The sequence below is a fragment of the Callospermophilus lateralis genome, chromosome 11 (genome assembly GCF_048772815.1).
Source record: "Callospermophilus lateralis isolate mCalLat2 chromosome 11, mCalLat2.hap1, whole genome shotgun sequence".
Lineage (NCBI taxonomy): Eukaryota > Metazoa > Chordata > Mammalia > Rodentia > Sciuridae > Callospermophilus > Callospermophilus lateralis.
In genome coordinates, this window is record NC_135315.1 from 1295896 (window position 1) to 1321495 (window position 25600).

The 25600-nt window shown below is 55.6% G+C and overlaps 2 protein-coding genes across 2 annotated transcripts in view; both read left to right on the plus strand.

The window, feature by feature from the left end:
- Positions 1 to 13409, plus strand: part of Nploc4 (NPL4 homolog, ubiquitin recognition factor) — a 48942-nt gene extending 35533 nt beyond the window's left edge. The window contains exons 13-17 of the mRNA XM_077110480.1: positions 4345 to 4416; positions 7422 to 7517; positions 8545 to 8661; positions 9745 to 9847; positions 11043 to 13409. Coding sequence (XP_076966595.1) covers positions 4345 to 4416; positions 7422 to 7517; positions 8545 to 8661; positions 9745 to 9847; positions 11043 to 11200 — 546 coding nt within the window. The 3' untranslated portion in view covers positions 11201 to 13409. The remainder of the gene's footprint in view (positions 1 to 4344; positions 4417 to 7421; positions 7518 to 8544; positions 8662 to 9744; positions 9848 to 11042) is intronic.
- A 2694-nt stretch (positions 13410 to 16103) lies between these two features.
- Positions 16104 to 25347, plus strand: Faap100 (FA core complex associated protein 100). Its single transcript, XM_077110599.1, has 10 exons — positions 16104 to 16281; positions 16391 to 16509; positions 17094 to 18049; positions 18875 to 19025; positions 19820 to 20592; positions 21292 to 21428; positions 22332 to 22448; positions 24249 to 24335; positions 24638 to 24773; positions 24996 to 25347. Exons 1-9 carry the CDS (start codon positions 16117 to 16119, stop codon positions 24767 to 24769), a joined length of 2637 nt encoding a protein of 878 aa, XP_076966714.1. The 5' UTR covers positions 16104 to 16116; the 3' UTR covers positions 24770 to 24773; positions 24996 to 25347.
- Positions 25348 to 25600: the final 253 nt, after the last annotated feature.

Below are 25600 nucleotides of genomic sequence, written 5' to 3' on the forward strand. Positions count from 1 at the left end.
TTGTGGCCTAGGTTCCACATGGGCCAGGCTTCTAGGGGACAGAATGTGTGCCAGTCAAGTCAGAGTGCAGGTGGTAGTGGGCACGGCAGGCAAGGAAGCTGGGGAAAGAGGGTGGGGGGTGAGTTCTGGAGCATTCCTTCTGGATGTAATGTGAGGAGTGGTCTGAAGGAGGTGGTGACCGTTCAGGCATCAATGGTGTGAATAGGGAGGGGTAGGAGGTTAGAGAGGTGGGATGGGTGGAACCCACATCAAGTTACAAGATGCACTGGACAGGTGCTGACGTCTTCTGGATGCAAGGTGGAGTTGGGTCATGATGGAAAGGCTCCTGCTCCCTTGTTCCTGTGACCTTCAGGGATGCAGAGGTCGGCAGGGGTGCAGGAGCATTCTGGTGAGTGTCTCTGAGTGAACAGGTGGATTGTAGTGCCCACAGAGCACTGGGTCTGTGGGAGGAAGGTGAGTCCAAGTGACAGCATCAGTGACAGGGTGGTAGTCCATGGGCAATTGTCACTGAGACCTGGAAGCTTAGGCAAGAGGTGTGGGTCAGTGATGCCAATCTCATGGCTGTCTTCATAAAATGTCCAGATCAAAGGCTGGAATCTTTAATGTGAAGGAGACAGCATGTCAGGCACCCCTGAGAATGCTGCCCAGCAAGGGCCAGCCACAGAGGGGCCAAAGGTGATTTCCCGGTAGGAGGGGACAGTGCTAAGGTCAGGAGCCCTGAAAGCTGTGTTGACCAGCAGCTTGGGCAAGGACCACACTGTGCTGAAGTTTCATGTGTTGTGGGAGGACATTGTTCTTTCTATGAAAGGGGGTATCCTCAGGCTGGCAGCTTCTTCTCAGCAGGATGCAGGTTGATGTAGCATCTGCTGGGAACAGTGTCTGATGAACTGTCCTAAACTTGTTATTTGTATGTGCTCCTAACTTCTTGGGACAAATTCCTGGAGCTGATGTTACTTTGTCAGATGCCACCATTTATTAAAACGGTTCTGTACATTCTCTTGAGATTTCCTTCAGGAAGATAGCGCTTTACCTGTTCTGGCCGGGCTGCCTGTCAGGCAAGGCCTTGCACGTTAGCTTGTAGTCTCTGCTGGCTTACTCTCAGGGAGTCCAGTGTTTGCCAGCTGTCTTCATTGTGAGCCTCCTCTTCCTATGCTAGGTACTTATAAGATGATTCATCATTTTTTGCATTAATTTGTGAGGTCTCTGTGTATTGACTGTTTGTCATATGTCACAAACACATGCCAGATTTTTATGTTCTTCATATTTTATATTTAGAGGAGCTGAAATATTGTTTGACTTCAAAAATACCTTAATCTTTTCATTATCATTTTGGCCTTGGAACTGGGTAGTAATCCCAGTTGCTTGAGAGACTGAGACAGGAGGATCACAAATTCATGGCCGATCTAGGCAACTTAGTGAGACTGTGTCTCAAAATTTAGAAATAAATAAATAATAATAGCTGGGAATGTGGCTTGGTGGTAGAGCACCCCTGGGTCCAATCCTCAGCACCATAAGTTAATTAAAAAAAAAAAAAAAAAAAAAAAAAAAAAACAGGAGCTGGGGCTATAGCTCTGTGTGTTATGTACAACTAAATAAATATTAAAAAAACACAACAAAACACCTCTGCCTGTGTTGTCATACATTCAAAGTAATTTGTCACCTTAAAGTTCTGTCTTTATTCATGTATTCTTTTAGTGCTGCTATGGTTTAATTTTATTTCAAGACCACTTATGTTGTTTCTTGCAAGGGGGGAGTCTAGTTTTCCATTTCTCCAGATATTTGTGCACCTAATCCTGGACCATAGCACCCAAGTCTCCCTAGGTTTTGACAGTGGTGTAGTTGTGGTCTAGGAGGAGGCTTTTGTGGTCCCCGATATCTCTTCTTTCTTTCCCCCTCCATGCCATTGGAAGTGGCATGAGTGCTGTTAGTGCTAGAGCCTGAGGCTTCAGATCCACATGGGCAGCAGTCAGGTCTGAGTGTGCCTGCCCTTAAAGCACCAGAGTTGGGTGAGGAATGGAGAGGGGTGTGGCTGAGAAGCCTGGCTATCAGTGTGAATGAACTTGCTCTGTAGCTTTCCTCTTGCTCTGCTGGCTGCCAGGTCTTGGGTATGACTAGCCCCTTGATCCTCAGGATTTGCTAGGCATAGTGGCCGTGCCTGTGATGCCTGCAGTTGTGAGGGCCAGGTGGGCCTGTGCACATGGCATCCAGGCTGGAGCAGGCATGGTGAGTGCCTGAGAAACTCCAGCTGTTGCTTCCGTGTGACTCTGACAGGTGTCCTGTGGACGCTCATGGACTACACTGAGCTCTGACTCTGACACCTGTGCTGAGAACTTCCAGGTCAAGGGCTGATTCCACTTGTCCCCTTCTGCCTTGTTTTTAGCAGAGAAGCCTCACACTGGGGGCTTTGCCATATTCTCTAAGGGGAGGCCCACAAAGCCCAGGTGCCTTGGGCTCACGCAGCCCTGCTTCCAGACATGGTGTGAGGCTGGTGGTGAAGCAGCAAGGAGCCACGATTTCTGACTTGCCTCATGTCTTGCTCCAGGTGGAATCGGAACTACTGACACTTTGGCAGCTGCTAGACTCAGAATCAAGATGGCTTCCTCCTCATATGTTTCCTGACATTTGCTAACACCATAAAAAGTAATTGCCATCAAGAGTGGTGTGTAGGGCTAGTGATTGTCTGGAAGAAACATTTGAGTGAAGACTTGGGGAAGATAGAAGTTACCTGTTTTTCCCCAGGGAAGAAAGGGAGATAGGTACAGTACCTTTATTTTCTTAGAGGAAAAAAGGTACAGTTGGGTAGTTAAATTTGAATGAGAATTAGCATGACACACAAAAAAGAGAGGGCATTTAACAAGAGCATTCCCTAGAGGGGAGATTCAAGTGAACAGGTGCTGCAAAAATGTTTCTGCATATTATCGTTTAATTAGATTTGAAGATGAATTCCAAATGGACTAATTATGTGTGAGTTGTTCAGATTATTTCTTGTAGGGGCAAGCATGTATTTTTGGAAATCGAAATTTAGTTTGATTGGACTTGATTCCTGCTTCTGCGTGGGCATAGGATCCCGCTCCTCAGGCCCACACTTTTGGGGCCTGTTATAGCGGTAGGCTGCCTCAACTGCACAGCTGCCATGTGGGGAGGGGCAAGGGGTCCTTCCCCAGGTTGGTGGGTGCACAGTTGCTTCAGCTTCAGGGGACTCAAAGAACACAGCCCGTGTTTGCAGGAAGGTGGCATTTGTCAGGGTAGGGAACAGCCTACTCAAAGTGCGGAATGGAGTTGGGCTAATGCTTCCTCAGTAGCGGACTGGTTAGAAGTGTTTGGCCCCTTGCTCTGGAGGGGAAGGGCAAGTCCTTCAGCGGCAAACAAGGAATGGGGTCATTTGGGCAGTGACATCCTGTTAGGAGATGGGCTTGGTTTGACTGAAGAACAGCTTGTGATGATTGTCTAAAGACAGCACAGTTCTCCATGTCCCCAGAACGTGCAGATGTGCTAGTAGTGCCTTCACAGCATACCTTGGGGACATATCACCACTTGAGGATGCACCTTGGCAACCAGTTCATGTCTGAGAGCCTCCATAGATGTAGACTTTTATGTAAAACCCGCGATTGAAAATTATGGATGTATAATTTATATATGGCTCAATGAGTGATTTGCATAACATTAAGTGATGATTTAGAATGAAAATATGATCCTCTTACAAAATCTATAATAGAAAGCATGGGGAATGTTCTTGGAGAGCTCTGTTGGAGCTCAGCATGTCTGACATAAATCATATCTAGTTGTCATCTTATGATTAATGAACATATGCTGGCCATTTTTCCCCATAATTAAACTTTATGTCCCGCTCATCTGACAAAAGCAAAACACCTACTTTGACAGGTAGGTGGCGGGGGTCTTCCATATCTGCATATTCTGTGTATGTGCCTGTGTTTTATTAATGTGTGGGTACTCAGTTTCCACAGATTCTGGTTTTCAGAGTCATGAGTGAAAATTTTGAATTGGCCTTCAGATTGTGTAACTGTGTGGTTTAGAGGGTGGAATGCACAGGTCAGCCTGTTGCCACCAGCTAGGCCTGGTGCTGGGCTGAGCCCTGCAGAGGGAGTGGGCCATGTGCTCTCCTGTGGAGGTGCCTATGGCCAGAAGCGTAGTTGACCTCAGGTCCTGGCATAAGAGCACTCTATCTCAGTGCCAGGAGCAGTGGCAGCCATGGCATGACTGTTTGCCATCTGCTTTTCATGCACTTCAGCAAGAGTCAGGTGGTTTAAAAGGTGAGCGATGTTTTTGAAGGAGCACTGTCGCTGTCACCTTCACTCAGTAGCCATGCACCTTTGACTGTTGCAGGACATTGACAAGTTTGGCAACGAGATCACCCAGCTGGCCCGCCCCCTGCCTGTGGAGTATCTGATCATAGACGTAAGTCCTCCCCACTGGTCCTGCACAGTAACCCTGCTGGCGCCCAGGAGATCAGGACTCTGGGGAAGGGGAGGGCCCAGCCACTCGCTCTGCCCTGTAGTGCTGGGGATGTCTGTTCTATCCTTGAGCCTCCAGGATTCCTTGGACATTCACAATTTTAAGGACTTTTTTTCTTGTTGTTGTTTCATGTTTTTATGTCCTTGAAAACAACTTAGTTAACTTTCTGGGTACCATAGTTCAAAGGACCTCCCACCCCCGACCTCCTACCCCAGGCCCAGGGCCCACTAAAAGGCCTAGTCCTAGAGGTCTCTGAGCAGTATCGCCACAGATGCTGCATGGCTGGTGGTCGCCTGCTCTGCAGCATGTGCAGGTGCTGCCCTGGTGGGAGCACACTGCCACAGGCGCAGTCCCCTGGGGGCTGATCTTTCCAAGCCTTTTTTGTTTTTGTCTTAATTTTTATTAGTTATTGATGGACCTTTATTTATTTATTTGTTTACATGTCGTGCTGAGAATTGAACCCAGTGCAAGCGCTCTGCCACTGAGCCATGACCCCAGCCCCTCCAAACTGGTTTTAAGAACACCTGTGACTGAATGTTCTTGAGCAGAGAGGGTCATAATGGTTTCCTGGGAGGAACTGCAGAAGCCAAGGGAGGCTGACTCTACTACATCTTCCCAGAGCCCCTCCTCCTCTCTGGAAGCATCACGTGGTCACAGAGATGGCCATGCCATCAGCCACAGGGCAGCAAGTGCCACAGAACAAAGCCCATGTTTGAGCACCTGGCTGCCTGCCAGAGCTCTGTCTGGGGGGATGGTGTGGGGGGCTATGCTGCTCCTGTACCAGGATCTGTGTGGGCTGCATTGGATTTGGGATGGGCATGTGAGTCAGGCAGTAAAACATCATTGCATTTGAAGCAGAGGGTCCCCTGAGCCAAACCCATCGATGCTCCATTCCATTGACAGCTCTCGAGAACATATTTATTACTCAGGCCATAAAGGCATCTGTTTTAGACTACCTGGGGTATAATTAAGATGAAAACAGATTGATGGCACATACCTTTAGGAGGAGTCGGCATGATTTAGTGCTTCTTCTTAAGGCTTTCTCCCTTGCCACACCTCTCCACCCTGCTTTCCTTTCACATAGGAAGTTAAAGACTTGCCAGTGTGTTCTTTTCTAGCACTGCTTAGTTGCTGTGGAGCATGCTGCCCTGTGACCTCTAAGTCCTCTGTCCCTGGGGAAGTGAGACTTGGAATCCCTTGAGAACTGGTGCCCATAAAAGTACATGTGGCTCCTGGGCAGGTCCGTAGGCCCTGGATGCTGTTCTTTAACCCAAGGAAGGGGTAGCTGTTGCAGGCAGGGAAAGTGAGAGCCAGCACTTTCTGGGCCTCTGTGCAGGTATCAGACATTGTCCAATTGATGATCCCACAACGGTCTGGGAAGGGAGAGGGCTTTAGCACAGGACAGGGTGGGATGTGGGATGGTCACACAGGGCTGAGTAGGCTTTGGTCCTGTCACTGTGCAAGGGCCACTCTCAAGGCTTGCACCTAGCCTTTTTTTTTTTTTTTTTTAAAGAATATTTGGGATCATGATCCCATCTCTGTAGTGTAATGTGTCTGTTCCCCTTGGCCAAGACGCTTCTTCTTCTTCTTTTTTTTTTTTTTTTAATATTTATTTTTTTTTTAGTTTTTGGCGGACACAACATCTTTGTTTGTATGTGGTGCTGAGGATCGAACCCGGGCCGCATGCATGCCAGGCGAGCGCGCTACCGCTTGAGCCACATCCCCAGCCCCGGCACCTAGCCTCTCTTGATGTACTAGTTTAGTCAGTGGCGGGTGCTCTTCAGTCCCTTTCCACTCTTGTTGCTGCCTTCCCAAAAGGAGGGACCTGAGTGGTCCAGGCTATTGTCTCCCGGCGTTGACACTGCCCACTCTTAGAGCTGACTGCAGCTAGGGCTGAGTGCTCCTCACCTCTTCTCTGCCTCCCTGAGGAGCACGTGTCACTGTGGCCCAGCACTGCGCCTTGGGCCCCTGCTGCACAAGCTTGTCTGCAAGGATCGGCCCGCTTGGGTTAGGGCACTACCAGTGGCTCACCCTGCCTTCCAGAGTGCGGATGCTGGTACAGCCAAACCAGAAACAGCTCCCTGCCTTTGCTGATGCCAGAAAACAGAAGAGAGCAATGTTTTTATTCTGTAGAAGTAGTCCTACAGGAGCCAGAATAGCTACCCTGGATCTGGAAGGTGTTGGCCCAGTGCTGCTAGAGTCACGTGCAGAGGGAACTGCATGAGCCAGAGGAGGGTTATTACTCACACTGGATGCTCTCCCAGGGAGGGCATTTGCTAGGGGGAGTGATGCCTATGTCCACCTCAGCTTCTGCACAGTCACCACTGTACCTGGCTTCTACTGATTCAGATGCCCTCTGCTATTCCTAAGGGATGTCAGAACCAAATGGAAGACTTGGCTTACCTTTAGTGGAAGCTCTCCACTCCAGCCAGCTCATCTCCAAGGGAGAGGGGGGCTGTGATTCTCACCTGCCTGGAAAGCCCATGGCCTCTTTAGGCTGGCTTCCCAGTGGGCTGTTATCAGGAGGTCATTTTCTCAGGCCCAGCACTGGTTGACCCAACACAAGCCTCCAGGTCCGGTAAGTAAAGTTTGCAACTCCTGAGACAGCCTTCTGCTCTCTCTCTGCTGAGTCCTGTTACACTGGACCAGGGCAGAGCACACGTAGAAGCAGGAGTCTGACCAGTCTTGGTGCAGCAGTTAGGTGTCTGTGCCGCAGAGACAGGCACTGCCCAGATGTGTGCACTTTAAGAACATGTGCTTCTCTTGATTCCCCAGTGCCAGTTTTCAGATTTCCCAAGAAACACTGACGCCAACAGTGAACTTTCCCTCAGTACGAAGCTTGCAGGACTCTGGGGAGCAGTGTGTGGGACATGCTGAGGGCTGGGACTGGTTGGAGGTTCGCACCATCTTTAGCATAGTTCATCACAGTTTGTGTTTTTGTTCATTAGATCACAACAACCTTCCCCAAGGATCCAGTTTACACTTTTTCTATTTCACAAAATCCATTTCCTATTGAAAACCGGGATGTGCTGGGTGAGACACAGGTAAGCTCATTGTCTCAGAAGCTGCATTTAGTGACCTGTTTGTCCAGCGACAGTCTTGCTTTCCTGGAGTGTGCTGTGCTTGCAGCTTCTTCCTGTGTCCTGTATCAGATCCTGTGGAGGGCACAGAGGTCAGGGTGCTCGCTCTAGCAAGGTGCTAGTTAGCCTTGAATCCTGGGTCTACAGACTTGCCAGGAACACCTTCTCAGTCTTGTCACTTTGTGTTTTCTGCTAACGGCTTCCTCTGGTTTGTGGGTTACAGAGCCAAACAGTGGAAGTGGTCTGCTTCCCTGCTGATCTGTCTGCCCCCAGCCCCGACACATTCCTCAGGCTCCGTCAGGGCTGGGTGGGTCGCACTGGGGCCTGGCACGTTGCTTGTGTCATGCTGGCCCTCTGCTCCCGCCACCTGCACAGTCTGAGTACTCACAGTTGTTCTTGCACAGGGGAGTATCTGTACCAAGGTTTTCTTTTAATGTGGCTTCTTTGGCAAAGCTGCTTCTGATACTGTGGTTGCTTATTGTCCATCTGCCCCAGGAACGGACATGGGATGCATGTCAGGGCGCAGAGCTGGTTTCCGGGCTGTCTTCTCAGGATCCCATTCTCTGTCCTGCTGCCCTCCTCATTTCTCTTCCTTACTCTGGTAGTCCAGCTTAGGGGTGCCGCCAGACAGAAAGGGCCATATGGTCTCCTGCCTACCCCAGTGGGCCTTCCCTCAGCCCTCTTTCACCCTGAGGTAGAGGGATGGATTCCATCTGTCCATCTGTGTGTCCTTTCTTGGACAGTCTACATACCTCCTCACACTACGGACAGTCAGGTGTGCCAAGAGCTTCCCCTGGGCAGGAGGGTCAGGTGCTCACCTGCAGCTGTCGGTGTCCCTTTGTGCCCTCTCAGTAGTTCTGGAAGAGAGGTGGGATGTCTCAGCATGTGCGTGTGCGGGAGTGGGGGGTGGGGCTGGTTCCTCCCAGCTCTGGCTGAGAGGACTGTCATGAGATCCCTGCATCTTCCCTTCTCTCCATCACTCTTGGTCTAGGACTTCCACAGTCTGGCCACCTATTTGTCCCAGAATACTTCATCTGTGTTCTTGGACACCATCTCGGATTTCCACCTGCTGCTGTTTCTGGTCACCAATGAAGTCATGCCTCTACAGGTAGGGCTTACTCAAGAGACGTCCCTCGTCCCACTTTCCTTCCTCAAGCCAGAGAGTGGGGGATTTGGGACAAAGCTTGATGTGCAGGGTCATCTCCCCCTGGGAATTTTGTTGGCTGTGACCACTTGGAGCGCAAGGTGAATATGTTCTGTCCTCTGGCCTACAGTCCTGGGGGGTACCATGGTTGAGGCAGCCCTCAGTCCCATAGCTTTAGAATCTCAGCCTGCTCGTTAAGGATCCCTCCCTGCCTCCTGAGTCAACGCCGGCTTGTTGCCTTGGCCTAGAGGGGTGGGCAGCAAGTCCTGCCAGAGGCCTCAGTATGTGCCACACATTTTGGCCTCCTGTGACCTTTTCTTCTCTGCCTGAGACCCCCAGGAACACAAGGAAGGAGGGAGGAATCTTTCTGAGCTCAGTAGCACTGACTCGGCACCTTCCCCACCGTGACAGCAGCGCTCTCCCTCCCAGGGCTTGTCTTTGGCGGTCAGCCTTAGCTGTTGTTGCATGCTGCCCCATTTATCTTGTGTGTCTTCCCACTGTCCCTTCCCCTCTCAGAATCCCACTGTACCTCTTCTCTCAGGGTTAGCCCTTCCATCCGAGATCAGGGGTGACAGGTGAGGCTCCCTCTGTATTGGGCCACCCTGCTTGTAAACTGTTTTGAAGTTGACTCTGGAGGTACTGAGAGCCCTTAAAGGCTTTACCAACCTCTCACCACAGCAGCTACTTTAACTCTCTGTGCGCTGATCCTGGAAACCTAGGATATAGCACGCAGTTTCCAGAAAGATGGAGAAGAGAGGAGGACTGGTCCCAGTTTAGGACCAGGGACAGGAGTTTCTGTCTTCTGGGCTGTCAGCCCATGGCCGAGGGACCACAGGAGCCCCAAGGGGCGCTTTGGGAAGATGTGAGTTCTAGCTTACTTTAGCACATGGATTTATAGACCTGAGCAGCAGTCTATGTTTCATAGTGATCGTCTATGTGATTTTTAAAAATTCCCTCTGAAATGTTGTTGTTTGTGTTAGAGAAACCTGTTAGTGAGAGTGTGACCCCATTGCAGAGCAAGGTGGACCTTCCTTTGGCTTTTTGCAGGACAGCATCAGCCTTCTGCTGGAGGCGGTGAGGACCAGGAATGAGGAGCTGGCACAGACGTGGAAGAAGTCCGAGCAGTGGGCCACTATTGAGCAACTTTGCAGTAAGTGTCCTACACTCTACCCTTATGCCCTGGGCTCGTGGCCCTGGGTGCACACTGGGGGTTGTGGTATAAGTAAAGGGACAGACACATGGCTGTGTTCATTGATGTAATAACATAATGTTGTCCAGGTCAGACCCCAGGTGTGTATAGCAGATGCACCCAGCTGTGGGTGTCCCAGGAGCCTCCATTTGGAAAAGATCTGTCTGAACATCTAACACGTCCTTGCCATCCTTATGGGACACTGGCACTACCCCTTATACTTCAATGGTATAAAAAGAAACCCAACTCCCACAGCAGCAGGTGACAGGGTCTGGATTCATTACCTGGAGCAGCTTGTGCCCTAGAGCTCCTTGTGTTCAGTACTCACTCTCCTAAAAAGTTGAGTATGTGATTGTCCAATCCTGTGTCTAGGACTGGTAATGGAATGATAGTGTACATTCACAAGAGCTTCACAAAACATGAGATACCAGGCGGCCTCAGGGGCACACAATGTGATCCCAGCAACTTGGGAGGTCAATAGGAGGATTTCAAGTTCTGGGACAGTCTCAGCAACTTAGTGAGACTCTGTCTTAAAAAATAAAATGAAGGGCTGGGGTTGTGGCTCAGTGGTAGAACGCTTGCCTAGCAGACGTGAGGCCCTGATTTGATCCTCAACACCACGTAAAAATATTGTGTCTACATACAACTAAAAATATATTTTTAAAAGTTATTAAAAAATAAATAAAAAGGACTGGGGAGATGTGTTCAGTGTCTCTGGGTTCACTCCCCCGTACCCTTCCCCCCAAAAAAGAAGTAGATCCAGGTGCAAGTCCTGGGAAGCCCAACATGCACTCACCCTTGACCAGTCTTTCCTCGGCTAGGCTTTTGCCAGGAAAGGTGAAAACAGGTCCATAGGAGAGCAGGATGCTCATGGTAGCTTTGTCCTAACAACTCAGAATCGGACACCACCCAGATGTCTATAGTGGGCATGATTGTCCTCACAGAGGAGTGCTTTTCAGCAACAGAAAGAAACCATACCCACAGGTGCAGAGAAGGGCAGGTGTTTGCTGGCTGTGTGCACCACAGTTGCGGGATGGCAGCCTTGGTGCAAGGAGTAGGCATGTTCAAACTACCCTGCCCACAGTATAGAGCTCAAGCCAGGCAGAGTACCCATTCTGCGGAAGTGCTGAGTGCTTGCTTCTCTTCCCACCTACAGGCACCGTTGGTGTGCAGCTCCCGGGCCTCCATGAGTATGGTGCCGTCGGAGGTTCTGCACATGCCGCCACCTCTGCCATGTGGGCCTGTCAGCACTGCACCTTCATGAACCAGCCAGGAACTGGCCACTGCGAGATGTGCAGCCTCCCCAGGACCTAGGGCTCCGGCCCTCTGCTGGGTGGGACTGGGCCAGCCCAGCCCTCCAAAGCCAGGAGCTCAAGGTGTGCCCTGCAAGGCTCAGAGCTGGCAGCCCTGAGGGGTGGGGCCCGCCACCCTGGCACCCAGGGAAGCTTCTTGGCACCAATCCCAGAGAGGGAGCTCAGCTAATGTGCTGGGGCTGAGTAAAAGCCGACTGGAAACAGTGTCCCTGCCTGAGAACACCACGCACGCCTCACCCAGTCAACAGCCCCCCCGCCGTGGAAGGATTGGGCACCTCCAAATAATCACTTGAAATCGGTGGTGCAGGGAGGGTTGCTGCTGCCACCCAGCTTTCTTTTCCTTCCTCTTTGATGCTTTCTGTTCTGTCCCCTGCTTTTTTTTTTTTTTTTTTTTTTTTTTGGTTGGGAGTGCCTGGCTACCTCTGTTCTGTTGCTCTGGAGCAGAGGTCCTGCCTGTGCCGGCCACAGCCTCCTGCTCAGCCTGCAGGCTAGTGCGCTTTCTCATCTTGTACCAGGCGGAAGTTTAGAGTTTGTGCTGGTTGCAATAACAGTTTTCAGCAGTTCCTTCCCAGAAGACTTTTATTTATTGTTTTTAAGATAAAACTGCACAACAGGGATAAGAGAGAGACTAGTTTCCACTTCTTCCCCTCCTTAAGCGCAGCCCCTCCTGGGAGTTCAGGTGGTAGTGGATGGGTCCCACTGTCAGTCCTCCTATGAAGCAAACCTCAGTGCCTGAGACTTTTCTACCAAGTCACACAGCTGTGGCAGCTGGCGATATGGGCAGCTGAGCAGGAGCAGAGTGGTGGCCCTTGCCTGGTGGGCAGTCCCTCTAGATAGCCTGGATGGGTGAACACCAGGGCCCCGATTTCCTCCCACAGCACCATTCCTCTACCCACAGCACCATTCCTCTACCCATAGCCTTGCCAGGCCTTGGTCTGGAATAGTGCTTTGGCCATTGAAACAGGACCTCTGTGGAGCCTGGAAAGTTGATAGCATGCACACAGTGAGGACCAGGCAATCCATAAGAGTCCTAGTGGTCTCTAAGTGTCCTCCACAATAGGACTGGGGCACAGGCCTACCCCAGGCGAGCCGAGGGCGTCTTGATGCCTCTTTGCCTTAACAAGAGCCAAATCAGCTGTGCTGCACCCAGGGAAAGGCCGGCCCAGCCAGACTTCCTGGAGGCTTGTGTGTCTGTCGCCTAGAGGGACGCACCTACACAGCCCTCCCCATCCTTGGCCATGTAGACAGAATGCTTGCCTGCTGGGCTCTCTCATGGCAGGGCTGTGGCCAGAACCCTCAGGTGTACCTGGCATGGCATCCCCGCTGGAAGGCCCAGGTTTCTTCTGATCCTGGAGCCACAAGCCCATTAGGTTGGCCTGGCTACAGCAGGGCTCTGAAGCAAGCAATCTCCCCCCATCTGCCACACATTATGGAGGTGTGGAGGGTCATGTGGTCTGCCTGCTAGGAGCTGTCTTGGCTGGGGCTTTGCCTTCCCTGTCTTACCTGGTCCCTGAGGTCAGCTGTGAGCCAAATGGCCTGGCTGGCTGCTTACCTGTCTCCAGGGACATTCACACCAGTGCTGTTGCCCAGCCTGGGCAGGTACTGGACAGCACAGACTTGTGGAGACTCACTGCCCCAACACCTGTGTTCCTCTCCACTTGCTCTCGTCTTGATCCACCAAGCTAATTTCCTTTTCTCAACCAATAGTTTTTCTCACTCTGCAGTTCTGGCATCCATGCAATCCATGTTTTCTTTTTGTCTTTTAGCTAAAGAAAGTATTGTGATTTCGCTGCTTATGGTTTTGAGTTACTCTGTTCAATAATGCACTTTATTTTATCGTCCAAAGAGAGTCAAGCTCATGCTGCTGGCTTGGGGTGAGCCCTGCTGAGAGCACAGGCCTGGGAGGCCCAGGCACCACCTCCTGCTCAGGAGTGACCCCTGCCCATCTTGCATTCCTGTGGACATCCCCTCATGTCACCAGGCACCACATTCCAGAGGGGTGCCTGAGCACACACCTTCCCAGGCGAACCCAGTGGGTGCCTCGGTCCCCTCTTGGCCCTGGTCAGTCCTGCCTACCCAGCCCACCCCCAGCTGTTCCTGGGACATAGGTGCTCTGCTTTGGGCTCACAGGTGTGCATCACCTGGGTTTGGACTAGCATTACCCTGACCCCAGCCCTGCAGTGGAACCTAATAAAAAGCGCCTGAAGCGACTGCCCGCTCCCAGCGTGTCCTTCCTGTGCGCTGAACAGTCGTCCACAGGCCCTGTCTGATGTCTAATCTGGGTGAGGTGATTAGATGACTTGCCCCCAAGACTCTCATTGTCTCATTGATGTGTTTGGGCCATTTCAAGCTGGGACCCAATTTCCCTGGCCCATTGCTCCGCTGCAGGGCTCCTGGGCACTGTTCTTATATGGGTGGAAGGCAGCTGTTCCGGCCTCCCTGAGATGCCTTTTCTGCCTGTGAGTCTGTACGTCCTGGACAGGCAGATGAGGCCAAGCAGCAGGCAAAAGTGTCCAGGCAACCTAACTGCCCAGGTGCAGTGAGGAGCAGGGCTGGAGCTTACTGCTGTCTCCCAGGGACAGCCAGAGAGGTCTGGCTTGCTCCTCTGACTTTGGTGTCAGTCTGCTTCCACAGCTCAGCACCACTCAGTCCTCAAGGCAGGGACTCATCTGCACCCTGGGAAGCCACTGAAAAACAGCAGCTGTAGGGGTTGGGGTTGTGGCTCAGTGGTAGAGTGCTTGCCTCACATGTGTGAGGCACTGGGTTTGATTCTCAGCACCACATAAAAATATGAATAAAATAAAGGTCCATCGACATTAAAAAATATTTTTAAAAAAGTAGCTGTGTCTGAAAGGGCTCCTCCCGGTAGGTGACCCAGCTGCCTTTGAGCAGCTGAGTGGTGCTGAGTGCTCATCATCCACAGCTCCCTGGTGTTGCTGGAGCGGCCATGCTCAGCCCTCAGTAGGGCTTGGGCTCTTCAGTAAGACCCAGCAGCTGGCCTTCACACAGGGCCTATGAAAGCCCGAGTAAGAGGGACTGGAAGTCCAGATGCCTTTGTCCTCCAGGTGCTGCAGGCCAGGAGGCTCTGGGAGGTGCCTTCCTCCCTATGACCTAAAGAAGTGAGATTGAACTGCTTGGAAGTAGAAATGGGGACTCTGGCACCCAAAGTCCCGGTCCCCACCCTGCAGGTTTTTGCACCTCTGCCATAATCTGCAGCTTCCACACACCATGGTTTCTCTTCCCACATCTGCCCCTGTAATTCTTGAGCTCCACTGTGCTTGTCCTTTGTGAGGCCACAATACCCCAGTTTGGCAGAGTCACTGACCTCCAGTGACAGGCTCTGCAGTAAGGGGTGTGTGTACTTTCCACTCCCCTGGCAGAGCCCCGGCTAGGGCATGGTCTTGGGCCCTTCCCTCATTCCTTTCTCACCCAGGCACCCAGTGCTCAGGTCTACTCTTTGTTTAGACTGGAGGGAGCCAAGAGCTGGCCAGCCCCCAAGCCAGAGGAGTGACATACCATGAGGCTTGCTGGCTCGCCCCCCTCCCATATCCAATTCCTCCCCACATGGTCACCTTCTCTATCGGCATGTTTTCTCCTATTTTGGAAGCCATCTGGTTATCCTGAGGCGTGTGTGAGCTGGTGACTGACAAGAACCAGGGTCAGGCTTGGAAGGTTAGAATTGGTGATCAGAAGACCCCCAAGGGATACTTGTGTGCTCTGGGGGAAATTCAGAGTGACAGGCTGCTGAGGAGTGCTCTCACTCTACCCTACCCCCATCCTTTCCCTCAACAAGGGAAGCATTTCCAGGCAAAACGCCATCAGACCAGCCCAGGAGTGCAGAGTGAGCTGAGAACCCTCGCCTGGCTAGCACCCGGCACAGATACACTCAGAGCTAGCCCACCCCCTACTCATTGGGGGGTCTGGACTGGCCACTGGTCATGTTGGCAGGTACACCGGGACTGGGTCATGTTCCAGCCTGGCACACATTCTGGACATTCTCCAGCTGGACCTTTTACATGTCAGGCCTGCTGTGCCCCAGATGGCTCCTTGACTTCCGAGTGTCTGGCCTTGAGACTTTTCTGATGAAATAATAACTACTACTACTATTATTATTTAATAAGAGCTATGGTCTTGCTGGGCTGCTAAGTCTGGCCCCCAAACTCCTGGGTTCAAGTGATCCTGCCTCAGCCTCCTGAGTAGGGGGAAGCCCAGTCTCTGCCTGGCTTCCGGTGGGCTTTATGGAAGGTGGAGGATCCTGGTCTTTCACTTGGGGGATTCGTGTAGAGCTGCTCTCTTGGCCCCTGGTTGCAGCTTCTGGAGCAAGTGGAGAGAACTGCCAGAGGGAAAGTGAAGATCCCCCTGGCCTCCCCCTTGCTTCCTCCCCCAATCTCAGCTGGTCATTTCCTTTGCGGTGCTCTGACCCTAACTCAGAAATCCCTTTGGCTTACCTACGTCCCCACGTGTTCAAGCGTTGCGCTTGTCTGGCTCAAAGCCCCTAGAGTCCTGAGAACGGGGTCCTGCGTGGTGCTGCTCTATGAGCAGAGGGAAGAGACCCAGCCCGACAGAGGGCGCCGGGGTCGTGGCGAGAGGTGGCGCTGACCCCACCCTCTCGCCTGCTGGACTCCTCGTTGCCTCCCAAGTCCTAGAGATTCCAAAGCCCGTTGACACTGCGCGCGGGAGAGCGGGCAGCGGCCACTCCTCCGCGGCGCGGCGCATCAGAAGGGCCCCAGCTCTCCAGGAGCTCCCCGCAGCGCGCAGCCCGGCCCCGCCCCCGCAGCAGGCCCGCCTCCGGGCCGGCCCCACCCCCGCAATGCCGCTTTACGGCGGAGGCCGCGCCACGCCGTGGGCGGCCGTAAAGCGCCCCCAGGCGGCTCCGCCCCCGCCGGGCTCCGCGCTGGCCGCCCGCCCGCTCGAACAATGGCTGGCGGTACGCCCCGCGTCCACTACCTGGCGGGCTTCAACTGCCCGCTGGGCGGCCTAGCGGCGGGAAAACCCCGCGTGCTGTGCCACGAGGCTGACGTCTTCCTGTCCACCGGGAGCGAGTTCGTCTACGTGTACGACCAGGAGGGCGGGCTGCTGACCGTGAGCGCCGGGCCGCGGGCGGGCGGGCGGCGGGCGGGGCTCGGGTCCGCTCAGCAGCGAGACCCCGCCAGGCGTGCGCCTGGCCTGACCACACTCCCCTGGCGTCCAGGCGGTGTACCGGTTCCCGGACCAGGTGTGGCACCTGCAGCTGCTGGCCCCTCGCAGGGCGCTGTACGTCCTATGCGCCCGGAGGGGCATCTACTGCCTGTCGCTGGACACCCCCAGCAGGTGAGGGGTGGGCGTGGCCCCGTGCGTCCCTGTCCGCCGTGGGGCCACCGTGGCCTGCACGGCATCTACTTGTTCACACATCCCCCTGTGATCTGCACCGACTTTACTCCTGGATGGGTCCAGAGGGATGGCCCACCATCGCTGCGCTGGAGACGGAGGGCTGAAACCTCGGCGGGTTTTTGCCACTTGCAGCCCCTCACACCTAGGACCTGTGCTGCCGTGTTCTCCAGGAGCTCCTGCTGGCAGGGAGTCCTTAGCTAGTGGGTCCAGGAGGCACCTCCGCAGCCGGCCAGCAGGCCTGCTGTTGGTCTGGTGGCTCTGGCCGGGACCCTTAGAAGCAGGTGTGCTGGCTGCTGCTGTGTGAGGTGAAAGGCAGCTTGTGCAGCCATCTGAACTGTCAAACGTGTCCTGAGCCGTCCGTGGGAGTTGGGAGGTTGTGTGGCCAATGGCCTGTTGAAGGGCTGACAGTCACTGTGGAGACCCTTCAGCCCTCCCTGTGAAGACCCCTGCCCAGCCTGTTCCCAGGCGGGTTTTTGTGAACAGTCTGCCCCGTCCATCCTGACTGGTCCCATTGTTCCCGGAAGGTCTGTGAGCCAGGCCAACAAGGACAGTGAAGAGGATGAACTCCCTTACCCTGTGATGCCCGTGGACCCGGATGCCTGCGTCCTCCCCGATGCCACACTCTGTGCGTTCACTGTGCTGGACGACATGCTTGTTGCCCTGGCACAGGGCCCCACCCAGTGGAAGATGCAGCTGTTTGAGCACCCCTGTTTAGGGGAAGACCCCCAGCCAGGGGGCCAGATCGGTGAGGTGGAGTTGTCCACCTATACCCCCGAAATTGATATCCCAGGAAAGCCCACAGCCCCCCACTTCCTGCCAGTGCTGTGCTGTATGTCACTGCCAGGCTCCAGAGCACCACATGGTCACCCCCAGGCCTGTGGGGGCTTCACACTAGAGGAGGCCCTCTTCGGGCTACTCTTTGGAGCTGATGCCACCCTCTTGGAGTCGCCTGTGATCCTCTGTGGTCTTCCTGATGGCCAGCTCTGCTGTGTGGCCCTGAGGGCCTTGGTCACCTCTAGGTCAGCCCCTGGTGACCCCAAGGCCCTTGTCAGGATCCTCCATCACCTGGAGGAGCCTGTTATCTTCATTGGGGCCTTGAAGACAGAGCCACAGACTGAGGAGGCTGTGGAGAGTGAGCTGTCCAGTATGGAGGTCCACTCTGACTGCCTCGTAGCCCTTGGTCACCATGGCAGGACGCTGGCCATTAAGGCCAGCTTTGACAAGTCAGGGAATCTGGTGCCAGAGCTTCAAGAGTACTTCCTCCCGGGGCCAGTGCTCTGTGCTGCCTGTGGTGGGGGTGGCCGCATATACCACAGTACCCCCTCGGACCTCCGCGTGGTGGATTTGGCTCAAGAAAGCGTCCCCTTGGACCCTCAGCAACCCAGCAGAGCCCCTGGAAGCCTGCCGCCCACACTGTGCCCAACCAGCTTGAGTGTCAGCAGTGTCCTCACTGTCTCTGTGTCACCCAGGGCACCTGCAGGTATGAGAGCCAAAGCTGTCAGGGGCTCCCTCTTGGCACTCCCTACGGGTTGGCCGGTCCTCTTCTGTTTTCTCATCGGCCACAGCCTGCTGGCACAGGGCCAAGGAGCAGCATGTGTGTCTCCTTCCAGGACTTGAGCAGGCCACTGCTCTGCCTGGGTGAACTATCATCCTTCACTAGAGTGGCTGCTCAGAGCATGTGGCAGTGCAAGAGCACCTGTGGCGGGTCTCAGAGCAGGTCATGCCTGCATGCGTCTTCTGAGGGCAGGGACACACTTTTAAGCCTGCATGTGCTTATGGGCTGCTCCAGTGAAGGCAGGGCTCTTGAGCTAGGGAGTGTTTTAGCTGTGTGTGCCCAGTGTTGGCCAGAGCTGTGTTGGGGCAGACCAGCCTCAGCAGAGGCAGCCTTTGTCTCCTGTGGTGGCCCTGGCTGTCTGGAAGCCCCATGAGGATGGAGAGGAGGGGGACCTGGCCTCCATGGAGCACTTGTATTTGAGAAGCTCAGAACAGCCTTGGTCTTTGTGGCCTGTTGAGGGCAGACTGTGCCCAGCAGACATGGCTGAACACAGCGTCCTCCTGTAGCCCTCTTTTTTTTCTATTCACGTCTAACAGAACCAGATGCTGCCACGGTGCCACCTCTGTGTTGGGCTGATAGCCCATCTCAGGGAGGCCTGTCAAATGTGTCAAAGACCCATGGGCAGCGTCTCCCTCCTTGGGACAGTGCCTTGGCGCTCTGCCAGTGCTTGTCTTGGCACCTGGGACAAACACTTCTGAATGTCCTCGCAGCTGCCAACCACCAAGCAGCCCTATTTGTGTCCATTGTCAGGTGAGACTGAGCTCCTGGCTCTGTCTGCCAAAGGGCGCCTGATGAGCTGCAGCCTGAGCCCCAAGAGTCCTGGTCCCACCAGAATGACTTCAGCAAGTGCAGACCGGAAAATCAAGGAACTGCTCTCCGGCATCGGCGATGTGTCTGAGAGGTGAGCAGTGATCTCCGCTCAGTAGAGCTGGCGTTGCATCCTGAGCAGAATGTCCTTGACTGGCTGTGGTCTGTGAGGACCACTGTGGATCCCAGAAGAGAGACCTAGAGGTTCACACGAGACCCTTCTTCTCAGGTAGGGCCCCGCTCCTTTTCCCCGCTAGGGGGCACAGGAGACCCCACCACTGCCTTAGCCCACAGACTCCCCTTCTCAGAGGACTCTGCCTTCCTGTCTTAGCAAAGGCCACCATCACTGCCGGCCCAGGGGATGTAGGAGAGTACACTCCAGGTCCATCAGTCTGCTCTTGTCTTCCCCTGGCTCCTCTGGTCCTAGAGCATATTCCATAGGCTCCAGGTCCCTGTGCCCTCCATTCCTCCCTGCCCCTGTCACTGTGGAGCCCTGGAAAGGAGACAGGTTGATTAGGAACATCTGGGGCAGCTGAGGACAGTGCCAGGTAAACCCCATCTGTAGTCATGACCCTGAGTGTCTGATGTAGGTGGAAATTTCTTCGAACCAGGGGCTGGCCCAGCCCCACAGAGCACTGCCCAGCCCCTGACCTGCTCCATCATGTGCCTTGCCTCCTGTGGCCGAGAGGAGAGGGGGACAGCTTCCAAGGGGTCTTGGTGTGGGCGGGGCGAGGCGAGATGCTCTCCAGGCCTCACTCCTTAGGCTTGGCTCACACCCTCGCTCTGCCAGCTGTGGAAGCAGGTTCTGGTCCCTCCCCCTCGGAAGTCCAGAGGCTTGGCTCCCTCTGGTCTCCTCTCTTCCCTGAGCACCACATCTGCCCTTTGCAGAGTGTCCTTTCTGAAGAAGGCAGTTGATCAACGGAACAAGGCCCTGACGAGCCTCAATGAGGCCATGAACGTGAGCTGTGCCCTACTGTCCAGCCGGGAGGGCCCCCGGCCTATCTCATGTACCACCACCACCTCCTGGAGCCACCTGCCCCTGCAGGATGTGCTGACAGCCACCTGCCTGCTACAGAACAGCGGTGACTTCAGCCTGGACCGGGGCTGGACCTTGTGCATTCAGGTGCTCACCAGTTCCTCTGCCCTTGACCTGGACGCAGCTGGCTCAGCTGTCACCTACACCATCCCTGTAGACAGGCTTGGCCCTGGCAGTCAGCGGGAGGTGACACTGCCCCTGGGCCCTACTGAGAGCGGTGTGCTTGACCTACCTGTGACCGTGTCCTGCGCACTCTTCTACAGCCTCAGGGAGGTGGTGGGCGGGGCCTTGGCCCCCTCAGACCCCCTGGAGGACCCCTTTCTGGAGGAGCATGCCCTCGACCTCCTTCCTGAGCAGGAGGGCATCTGCCTGCCTCTGAGCAGGCTTACAGTGGACATGCTGCGGTGCCTGCGCTTTCCTGGCCTGGCCTCACCCCACACACAGGCGCCCTGCCTGCTCAGCCCGGCCCGCAACCCTGTGGACACTTTCCTGGAAGCCTGCTGTGGGCCTAGCAGTGAGCCGACTGGCCCTGCCTCCCTGCGGGCCAAGTACTTGCCCCCATCGGTGGCCTCCATCAGGGTGTCGGCTGAGCTGCTCAGGACTTCCCTGGAGGATGCCCACTCAGGTTGGTGGCACCAACTGGCTTCACCTTGGCCTCGGGGCCTCTCCCCGTCCCCCCCAAGCTGCACCCCATAGCTGGCCTGTTGCGCCTGCGCTGCCGCCGCATTTCTCTGTTAAATTGGGCTTCTTGAACCCTGCATGTGGAAGCCCAGCCTGAACAGAGAGTCGGAGGCATCACCAGGGAAATTTTGCATGGCAAGCACCCAGGGACCAGCCGGCCCAGCCCCCAAGCCCATGGCCCAGCTTGGCAGGACTGTCTGGGCCCTGCGTCTGCCTTGCATTGCCACCGGGTGTGTGAACCCTTCACTGTGTGGTGCTGGATCTTCTGTCAGGATGGTGCCCTGTGTCACTGCTGCCGCTGTGCTGCTGGAGGGTGTCTGGCAGCCTCTGGGGCTGGCCTGCACAGGGAGGGAGTGGCAGCCACCCTCACTGGATGCATCCCTGCAGCAGAGATGCCTGCTCTCAGGGCCACACCCGGGCACTGGCAGGCTTCCTCCACGGTGGAGTTGTGACTCAGTCAGCTGCACCACTTTGCCACCACCCCTTGGAAAGCTGCTTCTTGGAGAGCTATCCTGGCTCTCTGCTTGGGGTGAGCTGCAGAAAACTGGGACACTTAGATGGCACTGAGAAGGGGACATCGCAGGAAGCCACCCAGGTGTTAGCAGGGCCCACCTGAGCTCCTGATGGTGCTTCTGCCCCCCAGGTGTCCCCCTTTGCAGTGCCACCTTGCAGTGGCTGCTTGCCGAGAATGCTGCTGTGGACATCGTGAAGGCCCGGGGACTGTCTTCTGTCCAGGGGGTGGCCCCCAATGGCACTGACATCCACCTCATCATCCGTGAGGCAAGCAGGGGGTCAGTTCACCTGCCCGTGGGGAATCGGCCTGACTGCCAGCGACTCTGAGAAGGGGCTCCCTGGACCAGTGGATCAGACTCCTGATTCCCCTAGGAGAAGCTGAGCCCCAGACCACGAGAGGACGCCCAGCGCTTCTCTCTCACACCCTGCTCCCCCACTTGCTGGACTCGCTTCCAGCAGATCCTCTGGTGCTACTTGCCACTGTCAGACGCTGTTGCTGAGTAGTTTGGGGTGCCCTTAGAATCAAATCGATCCATTCCCCCAGACATTGCCTCCTTGCTGCCCACTGCTCAGCCCCTTCAGGCCAAGGCTGGACCGGCATCTAGGTCAGAGCATCCCTGCAACCTGAGGCTGGGGTCAGGCAATAGCTCTGTCCTGTGGAGGGGTGCTCACAGCCCTGTGGAGGACCCTGCAGTGACCCAGGCTCCAGGTCTTGCCCCACATCTGTGTCTGGAGAGCCGGTTCCTGAAGGGCACTTGGTGGTGGCAAAGACTCCACACCTGACCTGCTGTCAGAGGTGGGCTGTGGCACCCAGTGTGGGTGTGGGAGTGTGGCCTGCTCTACAGTGGACTTCCAAGAGCATGGGCATTGCCCAGATGTACAGGGCCTGGGCACAGCTCCACAGTGAAGTGGTTTCCACAGTCTGGATCCTGAGGGTCTTCCTGGACGTGTTCTTCTCAGACAACCAAGTATCTTGCTATCAGTTGTTGGCTGTCCCCAGGCCAGGGCCCTTCTGACCCTACCCCTACCCACCTTCAGGGTGTAGAGTGGTGCCCAGGCAGGGAGTTGGGACCACCCAGGACCTCCCTTACTGGCAGCTTGGGAGACTTTGTTAGCCTGAGCCCTCCAGGGCAGCACAGGAGCTGCCAGCAAGACCTGTCTGTGTTGCAGGTGGCTGTGACTGACCTGTGTCCAGCAGGGCCCATCCAGGCTGTGGAGATCCAAGTGGAGAGCTCCTCCCTGGCAGACATGTGCAGAGCACATCACGCCATTGTTGGGCGCATGCAGGTACAGTGGTTGGTGTGGGCTGGGGAGGGAGGCTCTGAGGGCTGCAGGTGGGCTGTGGAGACTGGCTGAGGTGCCACACAGCTGCAGGCCATGGGGTCTGTGACCACCACTGCCTCTGCTGGCAGACGCCGTGCTGTAGAGACCCGTGAGTGAGCGCTTCCTCGCAGACAGGCCACTGTGCTGTGCCATCAGCCCCATGTCACCCCAAATCCAAAGCCCACCTGCACCATGCGTGCATGGCTGCTAGGGCATCCTGAGGCTTCCTGTCTTCCCCTGCTCAAGTAGGGCTGTGTGGACTGGCACACACTGGGCATGGGTCCCAGAATAAGGCATCTGCCCGTGCCAGGGAGAGCGAGCAGCCTTAAGGGTTTGCTGGGCAGAAGCACATGCTCTGGTGCTGTGCCCAGGCTGCTCACGCCAACAGCTTCCAGGTCTGAGAGGCTCCCATGTTCCCATTGAGTCTAACCAGTGCCCAGAGCAGGGTGGCCTCAGTCCAGAGCCTGTGGCCCCTGTCCACCTGTCCCAGCTCTGTTCAGCCTTGGTCCTTGCAGCAGAGACTGCAGTGTCCTCAGTAAGCCCGTCCTGAAGTGGGTTCTCAACTCTGGCCTCTGTGGGCCTCTCGGGAACCTGTCACCCCGACTGCTACCTGATGGCAGCTGGGACCCACAGTGTGCCAAGATGCACTATGAGCCAGGCAGGAGGCATTAGCTGCCATCAGAGCTCCGAAGGTCAGCCCTGGTGATCTCAGCATGTGGCTCCAGTGGCCAGTGCTGTGCCATGACCCCAAAGCCCACCCCATGCAGCAGGCCATGGTGCAAGCACAGCTTCTGCTTCAGTGCCGGAGTCAGTCCTGACACCATGACCAGGAAGAGTGGCCTCCAGGCAGTGCTGCCACCGTCAGAGAAGGCACTTCCCAGTGTTTATCTGGCCCCTAAGAACGTTGTCACCACATCCAAACTTCCCCATCAAGGACAGTCATGTGGGGTCAGAGCCACCCTGATGAGTTTGTCTTGGTCATGTGAAAGGTCCCCATCTCAAAACGCACATTCAGAGGCACTGGGGTCAGGACTTCCACGTGTGAATCTGGGGAGCCACGTGCTTTCCCTGGGTGGGACTTCAGCGTTGTGGTGGCAGTGTGCCAAGCTCCACATCCAGAGGTCAGAGCTCTCAGGACTCTGCCCTGAGGGACAGCTCCCACTGCAGGCCAGCACTGCCGGGGGTGCTCTCGGGTGGAGGCTCTACCCTGGGCCTCACTCACCCCTGGAGGGGCAGCAGGGGCCTCGCTGTCTAGGTCACTCAGGCCTGTAGCAAGCTGGGCTCCTTCAGAAAGCGGGGGTTGGCGACCAGCCCCTCAGCCTGCTGAGTGAAAGGGCAGCTGGGTCAAGTTGGGCCCTGGCTGAGGTGCAGCAGAGGCAGGCTCCACACAGTCTGTCTGGTTCAAGGACAGAGCCGGCGGAGAGGGACCTTGGGTCTGAGCACAGCAAAGCTCTTTAGGGATGAGTGGAGAGAAAGGACCAAGTAGAAATTTATTGTCAGTAACTGATCACCAGGTGGGGCCCACGTGCCGCTGCTCTGAGAGGAGAGTCCCGGCAAAAGGCAGGTGGGAAACAAAAGAGTCGGGGAAGAGACCACACAGGTGGTCAGAGTCAACAGAGCAGGAAACTGCTGGAGGGCCTGGGGGCAGCCAGAGGAGGGCTCACCCTTCTCTGATGGTCACGAGGGCCTGCTAGTGCAGACATCTTCCTCAGGACAGACAGTGAGCACCACCTGCCACATCCCCACTCCCACTGTCTCCCCCAGGCAATGGTCAGGGAGCAGGCTGCCCAGAGCTCCAGCCCACCCGACCTCCGCATGCAGTATCTTCGCCAGATCCATGCTAACCATGAGGTGAGCACCTGTGCAGGGCTGTCCCACCAACCTGGGCATCAAAGAGTGACCCTAGCAAGGCCCCTGTGCAGACAGATGCTCAGCAGGTGCCCAGCCTGGTGGGGCTGGCCTCATCCTCAAGTGTAGGCTTGGCCCTGGGCAGGGCAGCGTGGTGGGGTCACGCCTCTCTCCTGCCTGCCTCGCTCCACCTGTTCCCCTAGCCACGCCTGTCTGGCTGTGCTGTGTTCTTGGACCACCCACCACCTCCCAGGGAGGGGTCCCAGGGAGAGGCAGAGGGCCTGAGCCATGCTGCTTGCTCCTAGGCACTGCTGCGGGAGGTGCAGGCCCTGCGTGACCGTCTGTGCACGGAGGATGAAGCCAGCTCCTGCGCCACAGCACAGAGGCTCCTGCAGGTGTACAAGCAGCTGCGCAGCCCCAGCCTCGTCCTGCTGTGACCAGGTGGGCCCAGGCCTCCACCCCACTGCCTTCAGCCCTCTCCAGCAGCCGAAAGACCCTTGATGGTTGCTCAGAGAAAGACTTAGAATACCATGGGTGACTGTCCCAGCCCTGCATATGACCTGGCCAAAGGCACCAGAAAGTGGAGGAAGTCGGTGGGAGGCAGTCCAGGGGAGCCCGAACCTCTGGCCTCCACCAACTCACACTTTCCCTTTCTCCCAACAGCTGCTGGCCGCACTCTGCCACACTGCTGGGCACTTTCCACCCCAAGCACTGAGGCTCCCCTGGCAGCATCCTGTCCACTGAAGTTCTGGACCCCCAAGCGGCAGTCCATGAGGGACACAGGGCTTCTGGGCTTGGGACTTGGGGGTGGGTTCATGACTTGTTGCTGCTATTCCCCCCCACACCCCGGGAGCACCAGCTGCCCCTCTGGTGCCACCAGGTGGGAGGGTACTCCTGCAACCAAAGCACAGAGATGTGGGGCTCCTGCAGGTGCCAGTGGTTCCTTGCCACACTGATGAAGGGCTATCAGGGTGGCCCGTGGCCAGGATGCTCAACAGTGAGGTACCCTGCCTGAGCTGCACTGTGTGCTGCTTTTAGGGTCACTTGGGGCCAGGGGCTGCAACCCAGTGTCCCCGTTCCCATCCCCACCTCTTCCTTCAGCTGGGCAGTGCCCAGTCGCTGGTGCTGTTTTTGCTATGGGGTGGGGTAGCTGTGTGTCTAGACGTCTGTGGAGCGAGCCACTCCTGCTGGGAGCACTGTCGGCAATGTGCACAGCAGGTGCTGTGAGGTGCTTTGCTGACAAGTGACCCTTCGTGTTGAGCTCAGCT

Coding starts and splice junctions, on each gene's coding strand:
- Faap100 (XM_077110599.1), top strand. CDS start 16,117: ATGGCTGGCGGTACGCCCCGCGTCCACTACCTGGCGGGCTTCAACTGC. Junction 20,593..21,291: donor CCTGGAGGATGCCCACTCAG/GTTGGTGGCACC, acceptor TCTGCCCCCCAG/GTGTCCCCCTTTGCAGTGCC. Junction 24,336..24,637: donor AGATCCATGCTAACCATGAG/GTGAGCACCTGT, acceptor GCTTGCTCCTAG/GCACTGCTGCGGGAGGTGCA.